This window comes from Pelobates fuscus, chromosome 5 (genome assembly GCF_036172605.1).
Source record: "Pelobates fuscus isolate aPelFus1 chromosome 5, aPelFus1.pri, whole genome shotgun sequence".
NCBI lineage: Eukaryota > Metazoa > Chordata > Amphibia > Anura > Pelobatidae > Pelobates > Pelobates fuscus.
The window spans coordinates 105,445,247-105,463,057 of NC_086321.1; the positions used below are offsets into that span (position 1 = coordinate 105,445,247).

Below are 17,811 nucleotides of genomic sequence, written 5' to 3' on the forward strand. Positions count from 1 at the left end.
GGCCCGTTCTATTTCTCCTGCCAGGTATGTCTGCACTTCTGTCAGCCTGGCTAGGATCTGTGCTGAATCACCTGCCTTGAGGCCAGAGGGCTCCGCTGTGCGTGGTGAGGAGGACCTCGAAGAGAGGCCCGCTCCGGCGCCATCTTGGCTCTCCGCCGGCCCCGACTTTTGGACTGTGAGCATGTCCAGCACCGATGTCCCAGTGTCCGGTCCTTTCTTAGGGTGCTTTTTGGTGTTTTTCTTGTCCATTATGGAATGTTTTTGCGTGCAAAATTCGCTTTTGTGGGCTATATTCAGCGCTAGGGTGCCGGAGCTCTACTCCCGAGCGTCCAGCTTGTTCCCTGGTCAGGCCACGCCCCCCATATTCCACTTTTTTAATAGTTTTTTTGTGTTGTGCTAATACTGAATAGTCTCATCCGTCTGACACTGTGTCCACAAAATTTCTCTGAAACATAGCCAAAAAGGATTATTCCATATACATGAGTGGTAATGTGCATGTGTTTTAGTGTGCTCTCACCATTGTTTTGATTTGTCTGTATTGCACTTGTATGTGGTGAAGTGACCCACATAGGTGATTGTAGCACCCTTTTTACTGTCTTAACCAATCCTTATACTTTCTGTTTTTATTGAGTTGCTGTTTAGTGGAAAAGTGAGTGCGCTGGATCTTGTGTACTGTATAAATTGGCCCCCAGCAGCACCCCATTTATGCATGTTTAAGTGAGTGTAGCCCCCTGGTTTCATACTTACTTTCAATTCTTCCAGTCATTCTGCTTACTTTCTAGGTGCTATCCTAGTGTATTTTTTTTTTTTTAATTGCATATGTCTCCAATCCTAGAAAAGCTTCTCCCTTGATCATGCCTTTCCTACCAATTTTTGGCCAGTCTCATTTTTCCCTTACTTTGGGGCTGCATAGTGGGGCTGCATAGAGTGTCCATGCCCTTGTCCCTGACAAAAGCACCTTTGATGGGGACGTGAACATCAAAAATTGACCATGGAGAGCAATTGTAGAAGGTTGTCTAGTCTGATGAATCACGTTATCTTTCAGATCAGGTAGATGGCTGTGTTTGCCAATTACTTGTAGAAGAGATGGCAGTAGGATGCACTATGGGAAGACGTCAGACTGTCTGAGGCAATGTTATGCTCTGGGCAATGTTATGCTTGAAAACTTTGAGTCCTGGCATTCTTGTGGATGTTACTTTGACATGCACCACCTACGTAGAGATTCTTGCAGACCACGCATACCCTTGTAAGGCAATGGTCTGCCCTTATGGCAGTGGTCTCTTTCAGCAGGGTAATGCACCCTGACACACTGCAAACATTTTCAGGAATAGTTTGATGAACAAAGATGTTGTGTTGGCCTCCAAATTCCCCAGAGCTCTATCTGATTGAGCATCTGTGGGATGTACTGGAACAACAAATCTGATCCATGGAGGCCCATCCTCGCGAATTACAGGACTTTAAAAAAAAAAAAAAAAATCTGCTACCTAATTTCTTGGTGCCAGATACCACAGGACAGCGGTTTTGTGGACTTCATGCCTCGACGCATCTGAGTTGGCTGGTGGTTTTAATGTTGTGGCTAATCACTGTATAATGACATACTAATTAACGTTCTTAATTAACTTTACTGAAATGTTCAGTTTGTTTGAGTTGAACTACACTTTTTTTATTTATTGTTTTTTACTTTTTTAATCACACTAATCTAACAGTGTTTCATGGTCTAGTAGATACATACATTGAGGTACATATATTTTGAACAGTTACAAACATCTCTCGTATAACACATCTGTGTAAAATGTAACCTACTCTGTGAACCTCTTTCATTTATCTTTAATTTTCCTATATATTGAAAATGCTCTCCAAATTGCCTCCCTTTTTCACAAACTCATGATTCTTTGTGATCTTCACGATTTGTACTATTCCCATTACATTCTCTGGACTTCAATTTTCATTTGTTTTATTTTTCTGTCTCAATCTTCATTAATGTACTTTGTTTCTAATCTCACAGGTCATCGCAGGAAATATTTTCTGTGTTGCCAAAAGCAGTTTATAAACTCAAAAATTGATCCTTCCACCTATTTTACATTTGTTTGTGCACTGCCTCCTTAACTTAGTGGATATTTGTAGTAGGTCCAGCTATAGTTAATCTAATATATATATATATATATATATATGTGTACTCATCAAAAACTAAAGTGTGTTGGGTAACCTCTTTACAAATAAGTGAAACCAGTGATAAAATTAGTCCATTGATAAAAGTGTATTACAAACACGAATACCGTGAAATTTAGAAAATACTTTATTATATTGGAGCCTTCATTTCTCAAAAACCCTCCTCATCAAAACATATATTGATGCAGGTTATAAAAGAAAAAAAACAGAGAAATATTACATTGAAAATTTAGGCTTCTGTGATGCTTAGAAGAAAAAAAGCTATAATCACTCAAAAACTTAGCATCAATTTATAATACTTTGAAAAGTGATCGCACATAAGGAGTTTTAATCTTTTCGAATTTCACTTGGACAGCTTTGGAAAATTCTCAAGAAAATGTTCTGGGTGTTTTTTTTATGTGACTTTAGAATCTTGCTTTTGCAGATCAATTATTTTGTCAATTATTATTATGTCATTTATTAACTTTTGAAAAAAAATATTATTTGTGCATGATTTATTGGCAGACGCAGCTAAAGGTAAACCTGTCATGGTGGTGTCTTTGTTAGTATTCCGTTAACATATCCCTATATTTATTAAATAGGCATTTGGGAGGTGTGAAAAATAAAATAGATGTAGAGCTCAACACCTCTTTATCCTGGTACTGGTTGCCAAGCTTCTTGTCAAGCATTATTATGAATTCTGTCTTTGCACCTGGAAGTCAGCACAGGGAAAACAAAAGGCATACAGATTAAAAGGAGACATTAAACAATGTATGAATGAATTACCCTCTTCATTTGCAGTGTTTGATCTTTCTTTGCCTTGTCTGAGCTGGATTATGAGAAATCTTGCTAAATCTTTAAAGGGACACTATAGTCACCTGAACAACTTTAGCTTAATGAAGCAGTTTTGGTGTATAGAACATGCCCCTGCAGCCTCACTGCTCAATCCTCTGCCATTTAGGAGTTAAATCCCTTTGTTTATGAACCCTAGTCACACCTCCCTGCATGTGACTTGCATAGCCTTCCATAAACACTTCCTGTAAAGAGAGCCCGATTAAGGCTTTCTTTATTGCAAGTTCTGTTTAATTAAGATTTTCTTATCCCCTGCTATGTCAATAGCTTGCCAGACCCTACAAGAGCCTCCTGTATGTGATTAAAGTTCAATTTAGAGATTGAGATACAATTATTTAAGGTAAATTACATCTGTTTGAAAGTGAAACCAGTTTTTTTTTCATGCAGGCTCTGTCAATCATAGCCAGGGGAGGTGTGGCTAGGGCTGCATAAACAGAAACAAAGTGATTTAACTCCTAAATGACAGTGAATTGAGCAGTGAAATTGCAGGGGAATGATATATACACTAAAGCTGTTTTATTTAGCTGAAGTAATTTAGGGGACTATAGTGTTCCTTTAATACAAATTTAAAAACAAAACGGACCACCTTATGAAATTATGTTCAGTGTTTTATTGAATGGCGTAAATTTTAAAGAAGTGACAGTTTCCCTTTAACTGCAGCCTCCTGCGCCACTATTATGTTGATTCTATGGATGTTACACTAATGTAATATCCATCTCTAGCTGCTGACTCGCTCTCATCCCAAGCATTACAATCTCCCTTCCCCATCTGAAAGGTCAGTGTTTACATTGAAACAACTGCAGGGACAGGCTATAGACACAAGAAAGCCTACATTAGGTTCAGGTGACTATAGTATGCATTTAAAGGATCACTATAGTGTCACGAAAACAAAGCTTTTTTCCTGACACTATAGTGCCCTGATGGTGCCCTCACTCTCAGGGTCCCCCTCCCGTGGCGCTGAAACCCCTTCAGCAGCTTACCTTTATCCAGCGCCGGGCTCCCTCTGCGCTGGTGACCTCTCCTCCCCGTCCGACGTCAGCTCCCTAGTGGAGCGGAATGCGCATGTGCGACAAGTGCCGCACGCGCATTCAAAGAGTCCATAGGAAAGCATTTCCCAATGCTTTCCTATGGACGCTCTGCGCGATGGATGCGAAATTCGCATCCAGCGTTGCAGATGCGCCTCTAGTGACTGTCTGGAAGACAGCCACTAGAGGCTGGATTAACCCTGCCATGTAAACATAGCAGTTTCTCTGCATCTGAAGGGTTTCTCTGCATCTGAAGGGTTAAAACCTGAGGGACCTGGCACCCAGACCACTTCATTGAGCTGAAGTGGTCTGGGTGAATATAGTGTCCATTTAAGATCTGTTATTTTTGCAGTTAAAAATAAAGCCTTGTTAGTTTAAACAACAAAAAAAAAAATGTGGATACTAATTTTTTTAGCTGGTTTTTAGATTCAAAGCAAATTTGTCAAGCCCTGACATGTAGGTATATTCTGATTTTTATGTCAAAACAAATGTCATAATCTTTATATTTGCCACCATTCTTGTTAGGTCTGTGTACAAAGCAGTGCACCCATGACAAGCACTTTAAGTAAAACAATCAAATATATGATTTTGTATACTTTAAATCTCATTTTACCAACTTTAACTATTTGTTTATCCTTGCATATTTAACATTTTAAAACAAATGGTTTGTTTTTTTTTATTTTATTTTTAAACAAAATAGGCATTTGCCTAAATTATTTGCAAAGTAAAGCTGATTTGCACTAGTAAGGAAATAATACTCAAAATAAGGAGGAGTTATTTGTTTTAGAAAAATGTCAAAGCCAATATTAACCAAATTTAACTGCTTTAACAGTTATTGCATGGAACATGTTACATTTATTGATGTGCAGTCATAAGACCCCTTTTTGCTCACTAGACCATCTAAAATTCACCAGGACTTATTATTTCTAATTAAAAAGTTTAATTTATAAATACAAACTGAAAAGTTTTGCTATAGCAATACAAAACAAGCAATGAAGTTAAATGTAAGGGAACATTGTTGTAAACAAATAACATTTCTCAATGTATATATCTGTATGCATGTTTATCCATGACTGCCTGGATTGCATATCTCTGTCTGTGTGTTAGTGTAACTCTGTGTCTAGGGGAGCTGCTTGCAGTGTCTTGTGTTTATAAGGAGGCAGATTGTGGTCTTGATGTGAGTGTTGTGTGTATGGCATGAGGCTTGACCATGTGAGTGTGAAGGTTATATGAAGATGTCTCCAATGACCCCTGCATCTGAGGGGGGCTCAGTAGAGCCAGTGCTATAGTAGTAAAGCAAGCAGTTGCAAGTAACATATATTATATTCCATTTGTAAAGGTGTAAGTAGCGTATACATTATTGCAGGGTAGGACTGCATACACTGCCAATCTTGTATACATGATTGGCAGTGTGAAAGGGTTAAGGCTCTCTGGGCACTTCTAGCACCTAGTTAGTGTTAGTTGCCAAAATGTTATTCCTATGGTTTTAGGTATACTCTCAGTGAGCATGAACTTGGGAGATTGATGCATTATTTAACATGTTTTTTATAGGCAGAGATGTGCGTGGGATTGTACAAAATGTTTTAGGTGTTCTCACATGAACTGTTTGTCCAGCTGTGCTAATCCACATAAGTTAATGGAACCATGAACCAAAGTGGCAATATTCCCTTCAATCCACCATCCTAACAGCTTAATAGGTGCATGTGCTACAGGATGTAAGTAGAACTGGGCAAAAGGTGCATATAATAAAAAGGAAAGGTTAGAATGTGATAGATTAGAAGAAGCTGTAGAGTAATTTGAGTGATATGGAACATCTTTATATGGAATCAATGGATTTTTTTTTTTTAATCCTAAAACTATCTGTACTAGTGATTTCATATTTTTTATTGTCTGCACCTTTTGTACGCCTAATTACATAAGTACACGTGCACTTATTTTACTGAGAACTCACGTTTTCTTAGTTCACATCTTTGTGTAGAAGAGGGCAATGTATAAATACAATGTTTTTCCAGTTTTCTGCTAAAGGCTGTAGATTTGTGACGTGCAGAAAACACAAAGATCTTACTTACATGCATACATCGGTTTACAAAGAGCAAGAGAACACAGTATGTCAAAAGCAGAAATATATGGAACTGACCTAGCCGGGCTTGGCAGACCATTCTTCTAACACACAGTGGTTTTGTAGCTTGTAGTTAAATCAATCTTGGCAAGACATATGACAAGGGAAATATAGTACAATAAGACAAATTTGTATTTATGGGAGCGAATCGAAAAATGGAACGCTTTCCTCTCACTATAGAAAGGAAACATGCAGTAATGCACAGTCCTTTGGGTCAAACAAACAGTAAAACCTTGATTATTTTGCTTTGCAATGTTGACATTAAAATTTCAGTGCTCTGACAAACAGAAAAATCCTTTTAGTCCATGTTGCAACATTGCAATGGGAATTATTTTCAAATATTGCCTTGTTTAGTTAGTTTATGCTGTTATCATGACATGTTGTTCTGTTTATACTCAAAACTAAAGTAAAGTACATCCCTTGCATTACCTTTTTCTCTTAGTGCTAGGTAGCCACATCTCTAATATTTTTTATTCTTGTAATTAGAAGTGATTTCTGTGATTTTTTTTTTTTTATTGATTTTTTTTTTTCGTTTGTACAGTGCACACTCTAATCTAGGGTAAAGCGCTAAATGTTGTGGTGCAGTCTATTGTGTTCCATGGAGATGCACATTATTTATCACATTGCCTTTGAGTAACACCTAGTTTTGCCTTGAAAAATCTGGTTCTTTAACTTTTTGGTGGCTGTAATGTGAAGTCTGGCTATATGAATACTTACTGAAGCAGGTAGTATAATTATGGCTACTTTAGTAATTTATGTTTTACCTATTCTACATTGAAAGCAATCTGTGATAAAAATAAAATTGTACTAATGCTTCTCAGAATGTTTTATGTTACAGGACTGAATCATATGTATTGTTTTTGTTCTCTCCCAGCCATTGACTTAAAGAATGGATCAGGAGATGTTTATCGTGGACAAGCACGTGGACGGGCAGACACTTATTTTGTCCTTTCAGACCAAGATTTCATGGAACTTGTTCTAGGGAATCTTAATCCACAAAAGGTGATTATATCTTTGTAGTACAAACGATCCTTGTTACATGTCTTGTGCAATGGTTAATGTTCTGCTTGTCTATAAAAGCAACAGTGGGGGGAATTGGGCAATTTAGGCCAGTCAGGCTCGTATATCCATTAGGAAAAGGAATGGATGATATGTCTGAAGAGCTGGTATTGTATATATACATTCATACAATTTTAAGGACCTAAAAAGCAGCGATTACTGTTACAGGAAATGTTTCTTAGATTTTAACAGAGCTTCTAAGAAATTGTAAATACATGACAGCATTTGTAAATACATGACAGCATTTGAGCATTAGACCTCAAAATATAAATAATATATATTAGCTACAATATTGTTGTTGTAGTAACTGCTATTAATTATCTTTTCCAAAATAGTATCTCAAGTCAGACATTACAAATAATCATAAAAGGAAAGTAAGCGCCTGTGATTTAATATGCATTGACAAAAGATGCAAAATATACATTTAGTGCACTAAACTAACAAGACTAAGTATAATTTCAATGATAAATTTCTTTAATCAACAGTAGAGGAGAGAAGCCTGGAAGTACAGTAATTATTTTAAAAAGATTAAAAGTAAGCAATATATACCCCTACTCCCAGTATCAAGAACCCTGAGCCCGACTCTCCAACACAGCAAGACACAAAACCCCTACCAGGCCAACCACTGTGTATGCTACACTTTTCCTATCGCAGAAATCTAACCAACGACATTCAAGAATGACCCTGACACCCCGAACTCATATGACCTTCTTTCTTCTCTTCTTTCCTCTTTTTTTCTTTTGATATTGTTATTTTTCTCTCTTACACACAAATTGCAACACCAGTTGCTGACATGTGAATTGTTTTGAAATGACGTTTGTACTTTATTATATAAAAAACTTTGTCGGAATGCAAGGCACCCATGAAGAGACTTAGATCAGAACACCTATGTGAGCTTGTTGAATATTCCATTCCAAAGCCATGGTTTGCAGCCATAACAGCTGACACTTTTCTTTGAAGGCTTTGCACAAGCTTTTGCATTGTATCAGCAGGAAAGTGTGCTCATTCATCCAAAAGAACATTTGTGAGGTCTGATGTTGGATGAGAACATCTGGCTTGCAGTTGATATTACAGTTTATCCCAAATGAGTTTACTGGGATTGAGTTCAGGGGTATGTGTAAAGCATATTTGAAGGATTTTACGTTACGGGGAGATTGTCATATTTGTATCAGTAGGGTATTGATAACATTTCATTCTAATTTATACATGCAAAGGGACATCTAAAATGATCATATATGTAAATTTAAGCAAACTATATTGTCCTATGAAGGTAGTGGAATATAAGATAAAATTGCACAAAAAACATACAATAAGTGAATTAGTAAAAAAAAAAAAAAAAATATATATATATATATATATATATATATATATATATATATATATATATATATATATATATATATATATAAATAAAATGATGAATTTAAAGGGACACTGTGTCACCAGAACAACTACAGCTTATTGCATTTGTTCTGGTGAGTAGAATCATTCCCTTCAGGTTTTTTCCTGTAAACACTGTCTTTTTCTGAGAAAATGCAGTGTTTACATCACAGCCAAGCTGCTTCTTTGGGCAATGCTGCAGAGTAAGCAGCACTGCCATTCAGTGGCTCCACCCTCTGCATGCAGACACTGATCTTTCCTCATATAGATGCATTGATTCAATTAATCTCTATGAGGAGATATTGGCCTGGGCTGTGTTTGACTTGTGCTGACTCTGCCCCTGATCTGCCTCCTTGACAGTCTCATCCAATCCTATGGGGAAGTATTGTGATTGGCTCAGACCACTACTTCTGAAGATGTCAGGAGACCGGGGCAGAGCCAGCAGCTGCAGACTTGAATACAAGTAAGATTTTACTATATTTAGGGAGGCAAGAGGTGGTCAGGGGGCCTAGATGGTGGTTTTAACACTATAGGGTCAGAAATATACGTTTGCTTCTTTAAGAGTGCTTTAAAAAAAATCAGAACAATTGTGAAATCCTTCTGATGCAATTGTTATTTCTTAAAAAAACAAAAACAGTATTTTCAAAATCTAAATGTAATGCAATGGTTACTAAGGTGTTGAGACAGAAGATCCACTTAGCTTCCGCTTTGCTGAGTTCCTTATCTAAATTACCAGCCTCTCTAGTGGGTATCTACCTTCTAGCCAGATTGCTAAATAAATGTATTTTCCTTTTTTTTTCTGCTGACTTAAATATCTGCTCCTTGTCATCTTTTCATATTGGCATAAAATTGGCCCTGCATTTAATTCGAATTGCCGGTCTATATATTTGCTGCTTCTCTCTAGAGGCAGGCAGTTTACTTCACAATGTATCGCCATCTCTTCCTGTGTGCTTGCCTGGGGCTCCTCAAAAGCTCTGTCTTCCTTGACATGAACATAACTTATTTAGTACATTTGTATAGGCAAGCTCTGGAAGGAGCATGCATTTTTCCTTCTGCAGGACCCGTTACCTCTACACCACAAATAGGTTCACAGCTCATTTCCTTGATATGAGAAAATTATTTTGCAACCCCAGATTCCCTTTCATGCCAACATCCTTTTTGATTTGACTATGGCCTACCTTAAGAGCTGCAGTTCTCCAAAGAGCCTTCTTTTGTAACCTTTATAAGCCAGCTCTTCCTTTCTATATTTTCTGTTCTCAGATCCTTGCCAATTCAATAGCAGGGATGTAAATATAGCCCAAAACAAAAAACAGTGTTGAGTCATAAAGATATAAGGGCATTATATTCTTAATCAGCAGTAAAAACTACACTTAATATTTAAATTATACTTAATGCAGATTGCAATGCTCAGCAGTCTCTAAGCCGCGTTTTACGTAAAAAGAGAGCAATATGTTTATCACTTCCACACTGCTCTTCCTTCGATGGAAATGCCAGACTTGCATTTGCATTGTGTGCTGTTGGGTGTAGAATTTTATTTATTTTGCAAAATGTTTATTTTAGGATTTTAAGGTTTTATTTTAATGTCAGGGAATGACTGCAGAAATTAAGTTCTGAAACCTGGGAATACAAAGAAGTTGATTTCAGTTTGTTGCTGATTATGCCATGTACAAGGTTGTTCATCTTTGATAGCAGGCATAATACGCTTACGTTTCTCGTATCTACTCTGCTGGGACAATCTGTGCTTTTGAAATTGGCATTCCAACAGAAAAAAAAGTAGAAAAAAAATGCTTGATGTTGCAGTATCTTATCTTTATTTCTTTTTTTAATATAGGCGTTTTTCAGTGGCAAGCTCAAAGTTAAAGGCAATATCATGCTGAGCCAAAAACTGGAGACCATACTGAAAGAATATGCTAAGCTCTAAACCTAGAACTCAGACGCCTCCTGAAGAAGTGACGCAGAGACCGTCCTAACAAATTTGCGCCTTCGTGGAATCTAGAATCACTTGATAATAAATCCAAACATGATTTATTAGGACATATTCTTTAGACCATTTACTGCAGGGGGTGTACTCTATGATTAATTTTTAATTAAATCACATCTCTGGTACTCGAAGCGTTAACTTGTCATTACATAACAGTCCAATTGATATTTTTAGAATTCATTGTTTGACTAAAGGAATATACTAAACTGCACTTTGGCATGCAAATCGTTCTGATCTAATTACTGTAAAATGACTCTCTCTTTTTTTTTTTTTTTTTTATCTGAGTCTACTAATCTATTCATAAGGCAGTAGGCTGTAAATACCGGTTTGAATTAAAAAATAATTTTGCCAAGTAAATTATTCAGACTCTTTTGAATTTGATATTGAATGTTTTAAATGTTATATTCTTATTTTCCTCTTTTCTACCCAGACAGAATCAAAATGTTTTGTTGAAAGGCAAGCTATTAATACAAATGTTTGTCGTCAGTCATTACTTTTGTTTGTATCTCATTTATGCCACAAATGATACTTAACAGCCCTTAAATCACTTGCCTCCTGCATGTAATATGGGTACAGAGAACAGGGAGGCAGATTTTTGCCAGGTTGTATAAATGTTTAAAAAAAATATCCAGTATTCATGACATAGAAAATTAATCTGTAGATATTAAACAGATTTTATATGAATTATTACTATTCCATATCTCGCATCAACCAGATATTGTCCATGGGTAATTAGTAAATGTACACACCAAATGATGACAAACTTTACAAATAAATAAAAATATGAATTACTTAGTTGCAACACAAATATTCATATTAAGAAAAAAAAGTTACAAGGCAGAATGTATAGGCAGACTATATACAGAGTAAGGATAACTCAAAACACCATAACCACTACATATTTTTCTGTGCAGTCCATCTTAGTTTTAACTGAAATTTGCATGGCATTTTTCTGTGTGTACTTGGGTGCTTCACGTAAAAACATAGGGTGGAGAACTAAGCTAAACTTGGATAACACAAGGGCCAGACTTGAGTGTTGAAGGAGCCTGTTTTTGTTTTTTGGAGCTGCACTCAAAGACTCCTTGTAAAATAACCCAGAATATGTTTTATTTGGTAGGGTACTTTAAGATCCTTGAAATTCAAATAAGTCAGTATATAGAGGACAATTTATTCATACTTACCGTAATTTTCCTTTTCAGGTCATAGGCAGTGGCAGCACAACAATGGGTAGCTCATTCCATTCCCCAGTAGACAGGACCTAATTAGAGTAAGTGTATTAAGTACCCCCTCTTACCTTCCAACCCTCAGTCTATGTTCCAAGCTTAATCCCATGGGGATACTTGTGCTGGAACATTACAGTAAGTATGAATACATGTTCCTCTTTCCTGGACATATCCATGGCAGCACAACAATAGGTAGTACCAAAGCAGAGACTAAGGGAGGGAAGGAAAACTTCACAACACCAAAATAATGCAAATCCAAAAGGTGTATTGAAATTCAAACGTTAACATTTCAAACTAAAAGACAATTTTTGCCAAAATTATTAAACTGAGCAGCTCCAATATCCAATCAGTAATGTCTAATGAAGGTATTTATAGATGACTGTGTAACATCTCTACAAATCTCAGGAGACACGTTCGCTGCTGCTGCCTAAGAGGAGGAAAGGGATCTGGTAGAATAGGTTTTAAGACCCCTCAGGAATAGGAACTTGATAAGCTTGAACAATAGCTGTCACAATGCTTCTGCTGATGGATGCTTGAAGTCCTTTGCTGGCTCCATTAGGTATAACAAAGTGTCTCTTAAAAAAGCTCCACTGGAAGGTTCTGCCAATATAAACCTTGAGGCATCTTACTAAGTCCAGAGCTACCAAGTCCGAGAATTGTTCTGTATTCTCTATACCGACAGGTGAAAGCTCTCAGGACCAGCAATAAATTGCCGCAAAATATTTCCCTGGCGCTATGATCTTACTTTTGCAGGACGAGAGGGGAGATCAGAGATCTCCCTCTACGACTCACTAGCAGTGTAATGCAGCAGCCGGCAGGGGAGGGAGAGAGGGAGGACCCGGGGAGCTCTAACCTGCACCTCTGCTTTGTTTTCCTCTCACGAGCTTGGAGCGTTGCCGCAGTTACCACAGCAACGTTCCAAATCTTTGGAGAGTGAACTCTAGCAGCTCCTGAGGCTGTTAGAGTTCACTCTCACCACTGGTACCACCAGGGCTTCCCCACTGGACCACCAGGGATTGCCTTGTACTGTCCCCCCTCCCAGGCAAAGGTAAGCACGGGGATATCAAAATTACAAAAAAAAACAAAAACAAATATACATTTGTTAATCTACCCTCCAACCCCACAGACCCACAATCATTCTCACACACACAAACTGCACCCCTCACGCATACCATTGTTTTTTATTTCTGTCTGACGCCGGTCCGCAAAATATTTCTCCTCTCTCCGCCGGGCCTCGGGGGCAAAAGGTTGCAGAACACTGCTGTAGGGGATAGGACGGGAACAAAATAAAAGAATACAAAGGAATACTGAGGGCCAGAAGGTAGGAGGGGGTACTTATGCACTTATGTTCATTTGGTTCATGTTTACCTGGAGATGGGAGAAGCTACGCCATTGTTGTTCTGACAAGGATATGGTCAGGAACTATATTAACACTAGTGGTTCTTAACCCTGGGATTGGGACCCATCGTGCTGTAGTGCATCCATGTTAGTTTGAGCAGGCACATTTATTTTTCCAGGAAACAACTGAAAATAAATATGAATAGTAGTGTAAGATACAAAGAATATGATTATATCATCTCAGTTTTGTAATAATATACATTTTTTTTTAAGAAACAGTCTAAGCTAAAAATAAAATCCAATTTTACCAACAAGGGAAAGGTAAAAAAGAAAAACTAAAAGGAAGAGGAAAGTATATTTACACGTGGGTCCAGCACTCACTCTCACGGTCTTGTTTGCCTGGGTGCTTACTTCAGCCTAAATGTATAATCCGAGGAAAGTGCACTCTCAGGACTCAATAGGTGAATCTTCCAAAAAAATTTATTGTGCAATTTGATACACCAAGATAATGTCAACGATTCAGTCCGTTAGTGTACACGTAGTTGCCGACTTTACGAACTAATTGGTTCCGAAGCGTAGGTCATAAAGTGAGAGTTCATAAAGTGAGAACTAATTTCCCATAGACACAATGTAATAAACACGGGTTCCGTTCCTGACCAACAAATTTTACTATTGAAAACCTAAATTATTAAGTAAAAATACAACATGAAAGCATAGCAAATACATGTATGTTGTAGGAATTATAAAGGCATGCATACCATATTGAAATCTTCTTTAAATTATCATCAATCCTCATACTATTCAATGAAGAGACATTCTGCACTTGTTGAATGGGGGACCTCTCTTAAACCCTCCTACTTATTCATTTTCTTCATTATCAGCTTCACCCTCTCCTTTATCACTTTTCTTTTACTCCTTTTATTTTTACAGCTCTCAAATTCTCCTCCTTCTCCTTTCTTACTTTCAAGCTTGCATCTCTTTTTTAGCACTTTTCTGTTACTCTTTTTATTTTTACAGCTCTCAAACTTTTTTCCTTCTCCCCCTTTCCAAGCTTTTCAGCCCTCCTCCTGCTCCTTACTATTGCTGCCTGCCAAAACATGGCACAATGGCAAACACACAGACAGCTATGTCAGACACACACAGACAAATCTATACTCAATAGCACACAGTGCAATAATATTACAGGATCTGTAATGTATGCCCATGAAAGTGCAAAAAGAATACAGTACAATCTAAGCCTGTTTTTTAGACTTCCCTTTATCTTCAGGAACTGTGTTCCTGATCCTCATCTCTCTTCTTGTCTACTCCTGACCACAAATTCTTCTTGTTTGTGCTTCAAAGCACTCTTCACGGTCTTGATCCGTGGACCACTGACACAAAATGGAGGTGAAACAAAATGGTGGCACATCCAGAAAAAGTTCATAAAGTCGGGAGTTCGTAAAGTGAGAGTTCATAAAGTGAGAAATGCCTGTACTTTTTTCAAGACTTGTCTTTGGAATTCCCTTCAAGAACTTTAATCCTGAGGTTTTGGATGGAATGATCAGTTTGGGTAAAGTGATGACCAACAGGGGTACAATATCTGTTTTCCAAGTGGTTCTTGATTGAGCGTCTGTAGATTCATTCTGAGATGCAGCTTAAGGCCAGTTATTCCAATGTACAACCTTTGTCACACACTGTACACTGTATCATGTACATCACATTTGCAGATGTGCACGAATATGATCCCTTAATGTTGTATGATTTGTTATTGTGTCTGGCTGTGTTATTTCCACATATATGCTGACACAGTTTGCAGAGTGATTTATTGCATCGTACAGTGCCATTATTATTATAATTAGTATAATATTTATATAGCGCCAACAAATTCCATAGCGCTTTACAATGGATCTGTGTTATATCCTGTTCTGTGGTCAATTTGCTGCAGACCAATCTCTGTCTCAGGTTGGGTGGTTGTTTGTATGCTAGTATGGGGGGCTCAGGAAATATTTATTTGAGTGTGGGGTCCTTTAAAATAATGGTTGTAGATCTTTAATAATTTTACTTACTCCTTCTAGAGTTGGGTTGTATGTAACTACTACAGGGATTCTTATGTTGTAATGCTTTCCCGTGGTGTTTTTAGGGCAGATTTTTTTTTTTTTTATATATATATATATTGTCCTTTCCTTGTAACACTTTCGCCTAATTAACTCTGACGGTGTACTCCGGTGCTGATCTCTGTCTTTTGTATCAGAGCAAATGAGCTGATATCTGATAGCCTGGCTGTTGATGATACCTTGTTTGGTATGACGAGGATGGAAGCTGGACTGGTGGAGGTAGCTGTAACTGTCTGTGGGTTTTCATTATACAGACAAATGAAGAATGCTATTGATGACAGTTATTTTGCAGTCCAAGAAACTCAAAAAAGGTATCATTGCATACTGCAATACAATGATATTTTGGCATTTTGTCTACTGGACTAATACGACTACACTACACTACGCTACTATGGCAGGTACTAAATACCGCCACATTAAGGATCAAATTATTGCTTAAGACCTGAGGAAGAGAGGAAAACTCTCGAAGGCTTGTCTTTGAAATATTATGTTAGTCCAATAAAAAAGGTAACATTGATTACTGCAATACTCTGGTATTTTGGCATCTTGTCTACTGGACTAATACGGCTAATCCAATAAACACTATAATATATATATATATATATATATATATATATATATATCTTGCCACTGATTCAACTTTTACAATTTGCCGTTGGGCATTACATACATTACACAAGTCAAACACTCAGAAAATACCATCTTGGGCACTGCACTACAATGCAAATAGACACATACAGGCATCATGTGTCAGACTTCATCTTGCATTCATGTAGACACCCCTCACAACAGAGCCCTGTTTGAAACAAATTTTAAAGCAAATGACATAAAGGACCAAGAACCAAAATAACCCCAACCTTGTACAGTTTAAACCTTTTAGGTCTGATCATCATGGTGATTCTGGTCTAGGAGCTGAAGTCTTCTGAGTATGTTGTAAACTGTTAGTAACATTTTATTAAAGGTACACTATGGTCACCAGAATAACTATAGTAGTTTTGTTGATTATTTCCTCCAGGCTTTTCAATGTAAACGCTGTATTTTCAGAAAAAAGGCAGTGTTTACATTGCTGACTAGGAACATTCACCCACATACACACACTCATTTACTAATATAGGCACACTCAGAGGCACACATATTTACTGACACATACATATTGACACACACACGCACATTCACTCACAGACACCCTGATACTGACACACTCACAAATTATATATATATATATATATATATATATATTTAAATTTGAATGCATATCCACCCAGCCCCCCTACCTATGGGAGAGCTGAAGTGCATTCTTCCCTTGTGTCCAGTGGGGCTGCTGGGCTAGCTAGGCGGGTAGGCAGGCTCACATTGAAGGCAGCGAGGGAGTTGTAATTGAAATGCCAGTCAAATATAATTAGTAATATGTACTTGTATATAAAAACTTGAGTGTGGGGCAAACTCAATGGTAGAATATTTTGCTGTTTTTGCGGTTAATTCTCATATATTCTACTTGATTTAGATTCAAACGCATTATTACTTTTAGTAGATGGTTTTTTCTTCCCATTTTTCTTTATACTATTACTTTGCATGGTAGATGGACTAGAATACAGGTCCCCTGCATTCAAACTTTAAAACATAAACCATTTTAAAGGGTTATCCAGTTGTCCAGTTATCCAATTGTGACATCCTGGATTGGTGTTGGATTGGAATTATCTGATGTAAAATCTTGTCTATGTAATGTAAATTGTGAAGCAGAATATCTGGAGAGTAAGGTGGGCAAGTCTTAGAAACCAAGCAAGATTTTGGTATAAGAAAAATTAAACAGCGTGAATTAAGAATAAATCCTGTCTCCAGCCTGAAATGTTAACTTAGTCAAAAAGTCTAGATTGCTATAAGAAAAACTGTGCTGAAAATAATGTTCTGAATTTCAATTGCTGAACTTTTTGCTATAAAATGGATGCTTTTTCTGCAAAGAAAATTTGTAAGGGTCAAGTAAGTGCACAAGAGAGCAAGGACTTTTTCTTATGATGGACTATTGTGTGGGATTGCTACGGGCATTGCCTATTCAATAAAAATAAAGAGTTTGAAGTTTAACTGAAACTTGCATTGGCCTTAGAAGGCAATGGTTTCTTAAAGTCACACTCCTCAGTACAGATAAAGGACCTGAACTGTCAAGATATAATGTTTACCTAATTTGTCTTTAAGGGATTAACCTTTATTAGGAGAGCTCATAAAAATGCCTGTATCAGTTCTTAATGAAGTACTGAACATAAACTGTTATTGCTTGTTTGTGTGTGTATATATAGATATATAAATGCCTTTTTTTTTTATATATACTTTTATTCTAAAAATCAACCATTATTTAAGAAATCCCTGATCAAATGTTATTTATTTTTTTAACTCTGAAACGTTATTTTATTTATTTTTTCCTCAAAGGAACCCTAGAGTGCTATCCTTACTGCTCTTTTGTATGTAGTTTTTGCCAGAACATACACTATACGCTGTGTGTCTTTCTTACATCATTTTTGACGCAACCAATACTGTGGGCATTAACGCCAATAATTGTTCTGGCAGCAATAATGGTGTGGAACGCTTCCACTTGAACTCT

At 37.1% G+C, this 17,811-nt stretch overlaps 1 protein-coding gene across 1 annotated transcript in view; it reads left to right on the forward strand.

Moving 5' to 3' along the window:
- HSD17B4 (hydroxysteroid 17-beta dehydrogenase 4) overlaps positions 1–10,842 on the forward strand; it is a 223,499-nt gene extending 212,657 nt beyond the window's left edge. The window contains exons 23-24 of the mRNA XM_063454119.1: positions 7,019–7,146; positions 10,415–10,842. Coding sequence (XP_063310189.1) covers positions 7,019–7,146; positions 10,415–10,504 — 218 coding nt within the window. The 3' untranslated portion in view covers positions 10,505–10,842. The remainder of the gene's footprint in view (positions 1–7,018; positions 7,147–10,414) is intronic.
- The last annotated feature ends 6,969 nt before the right edge of the window (positions 10,843–17,811 follow it).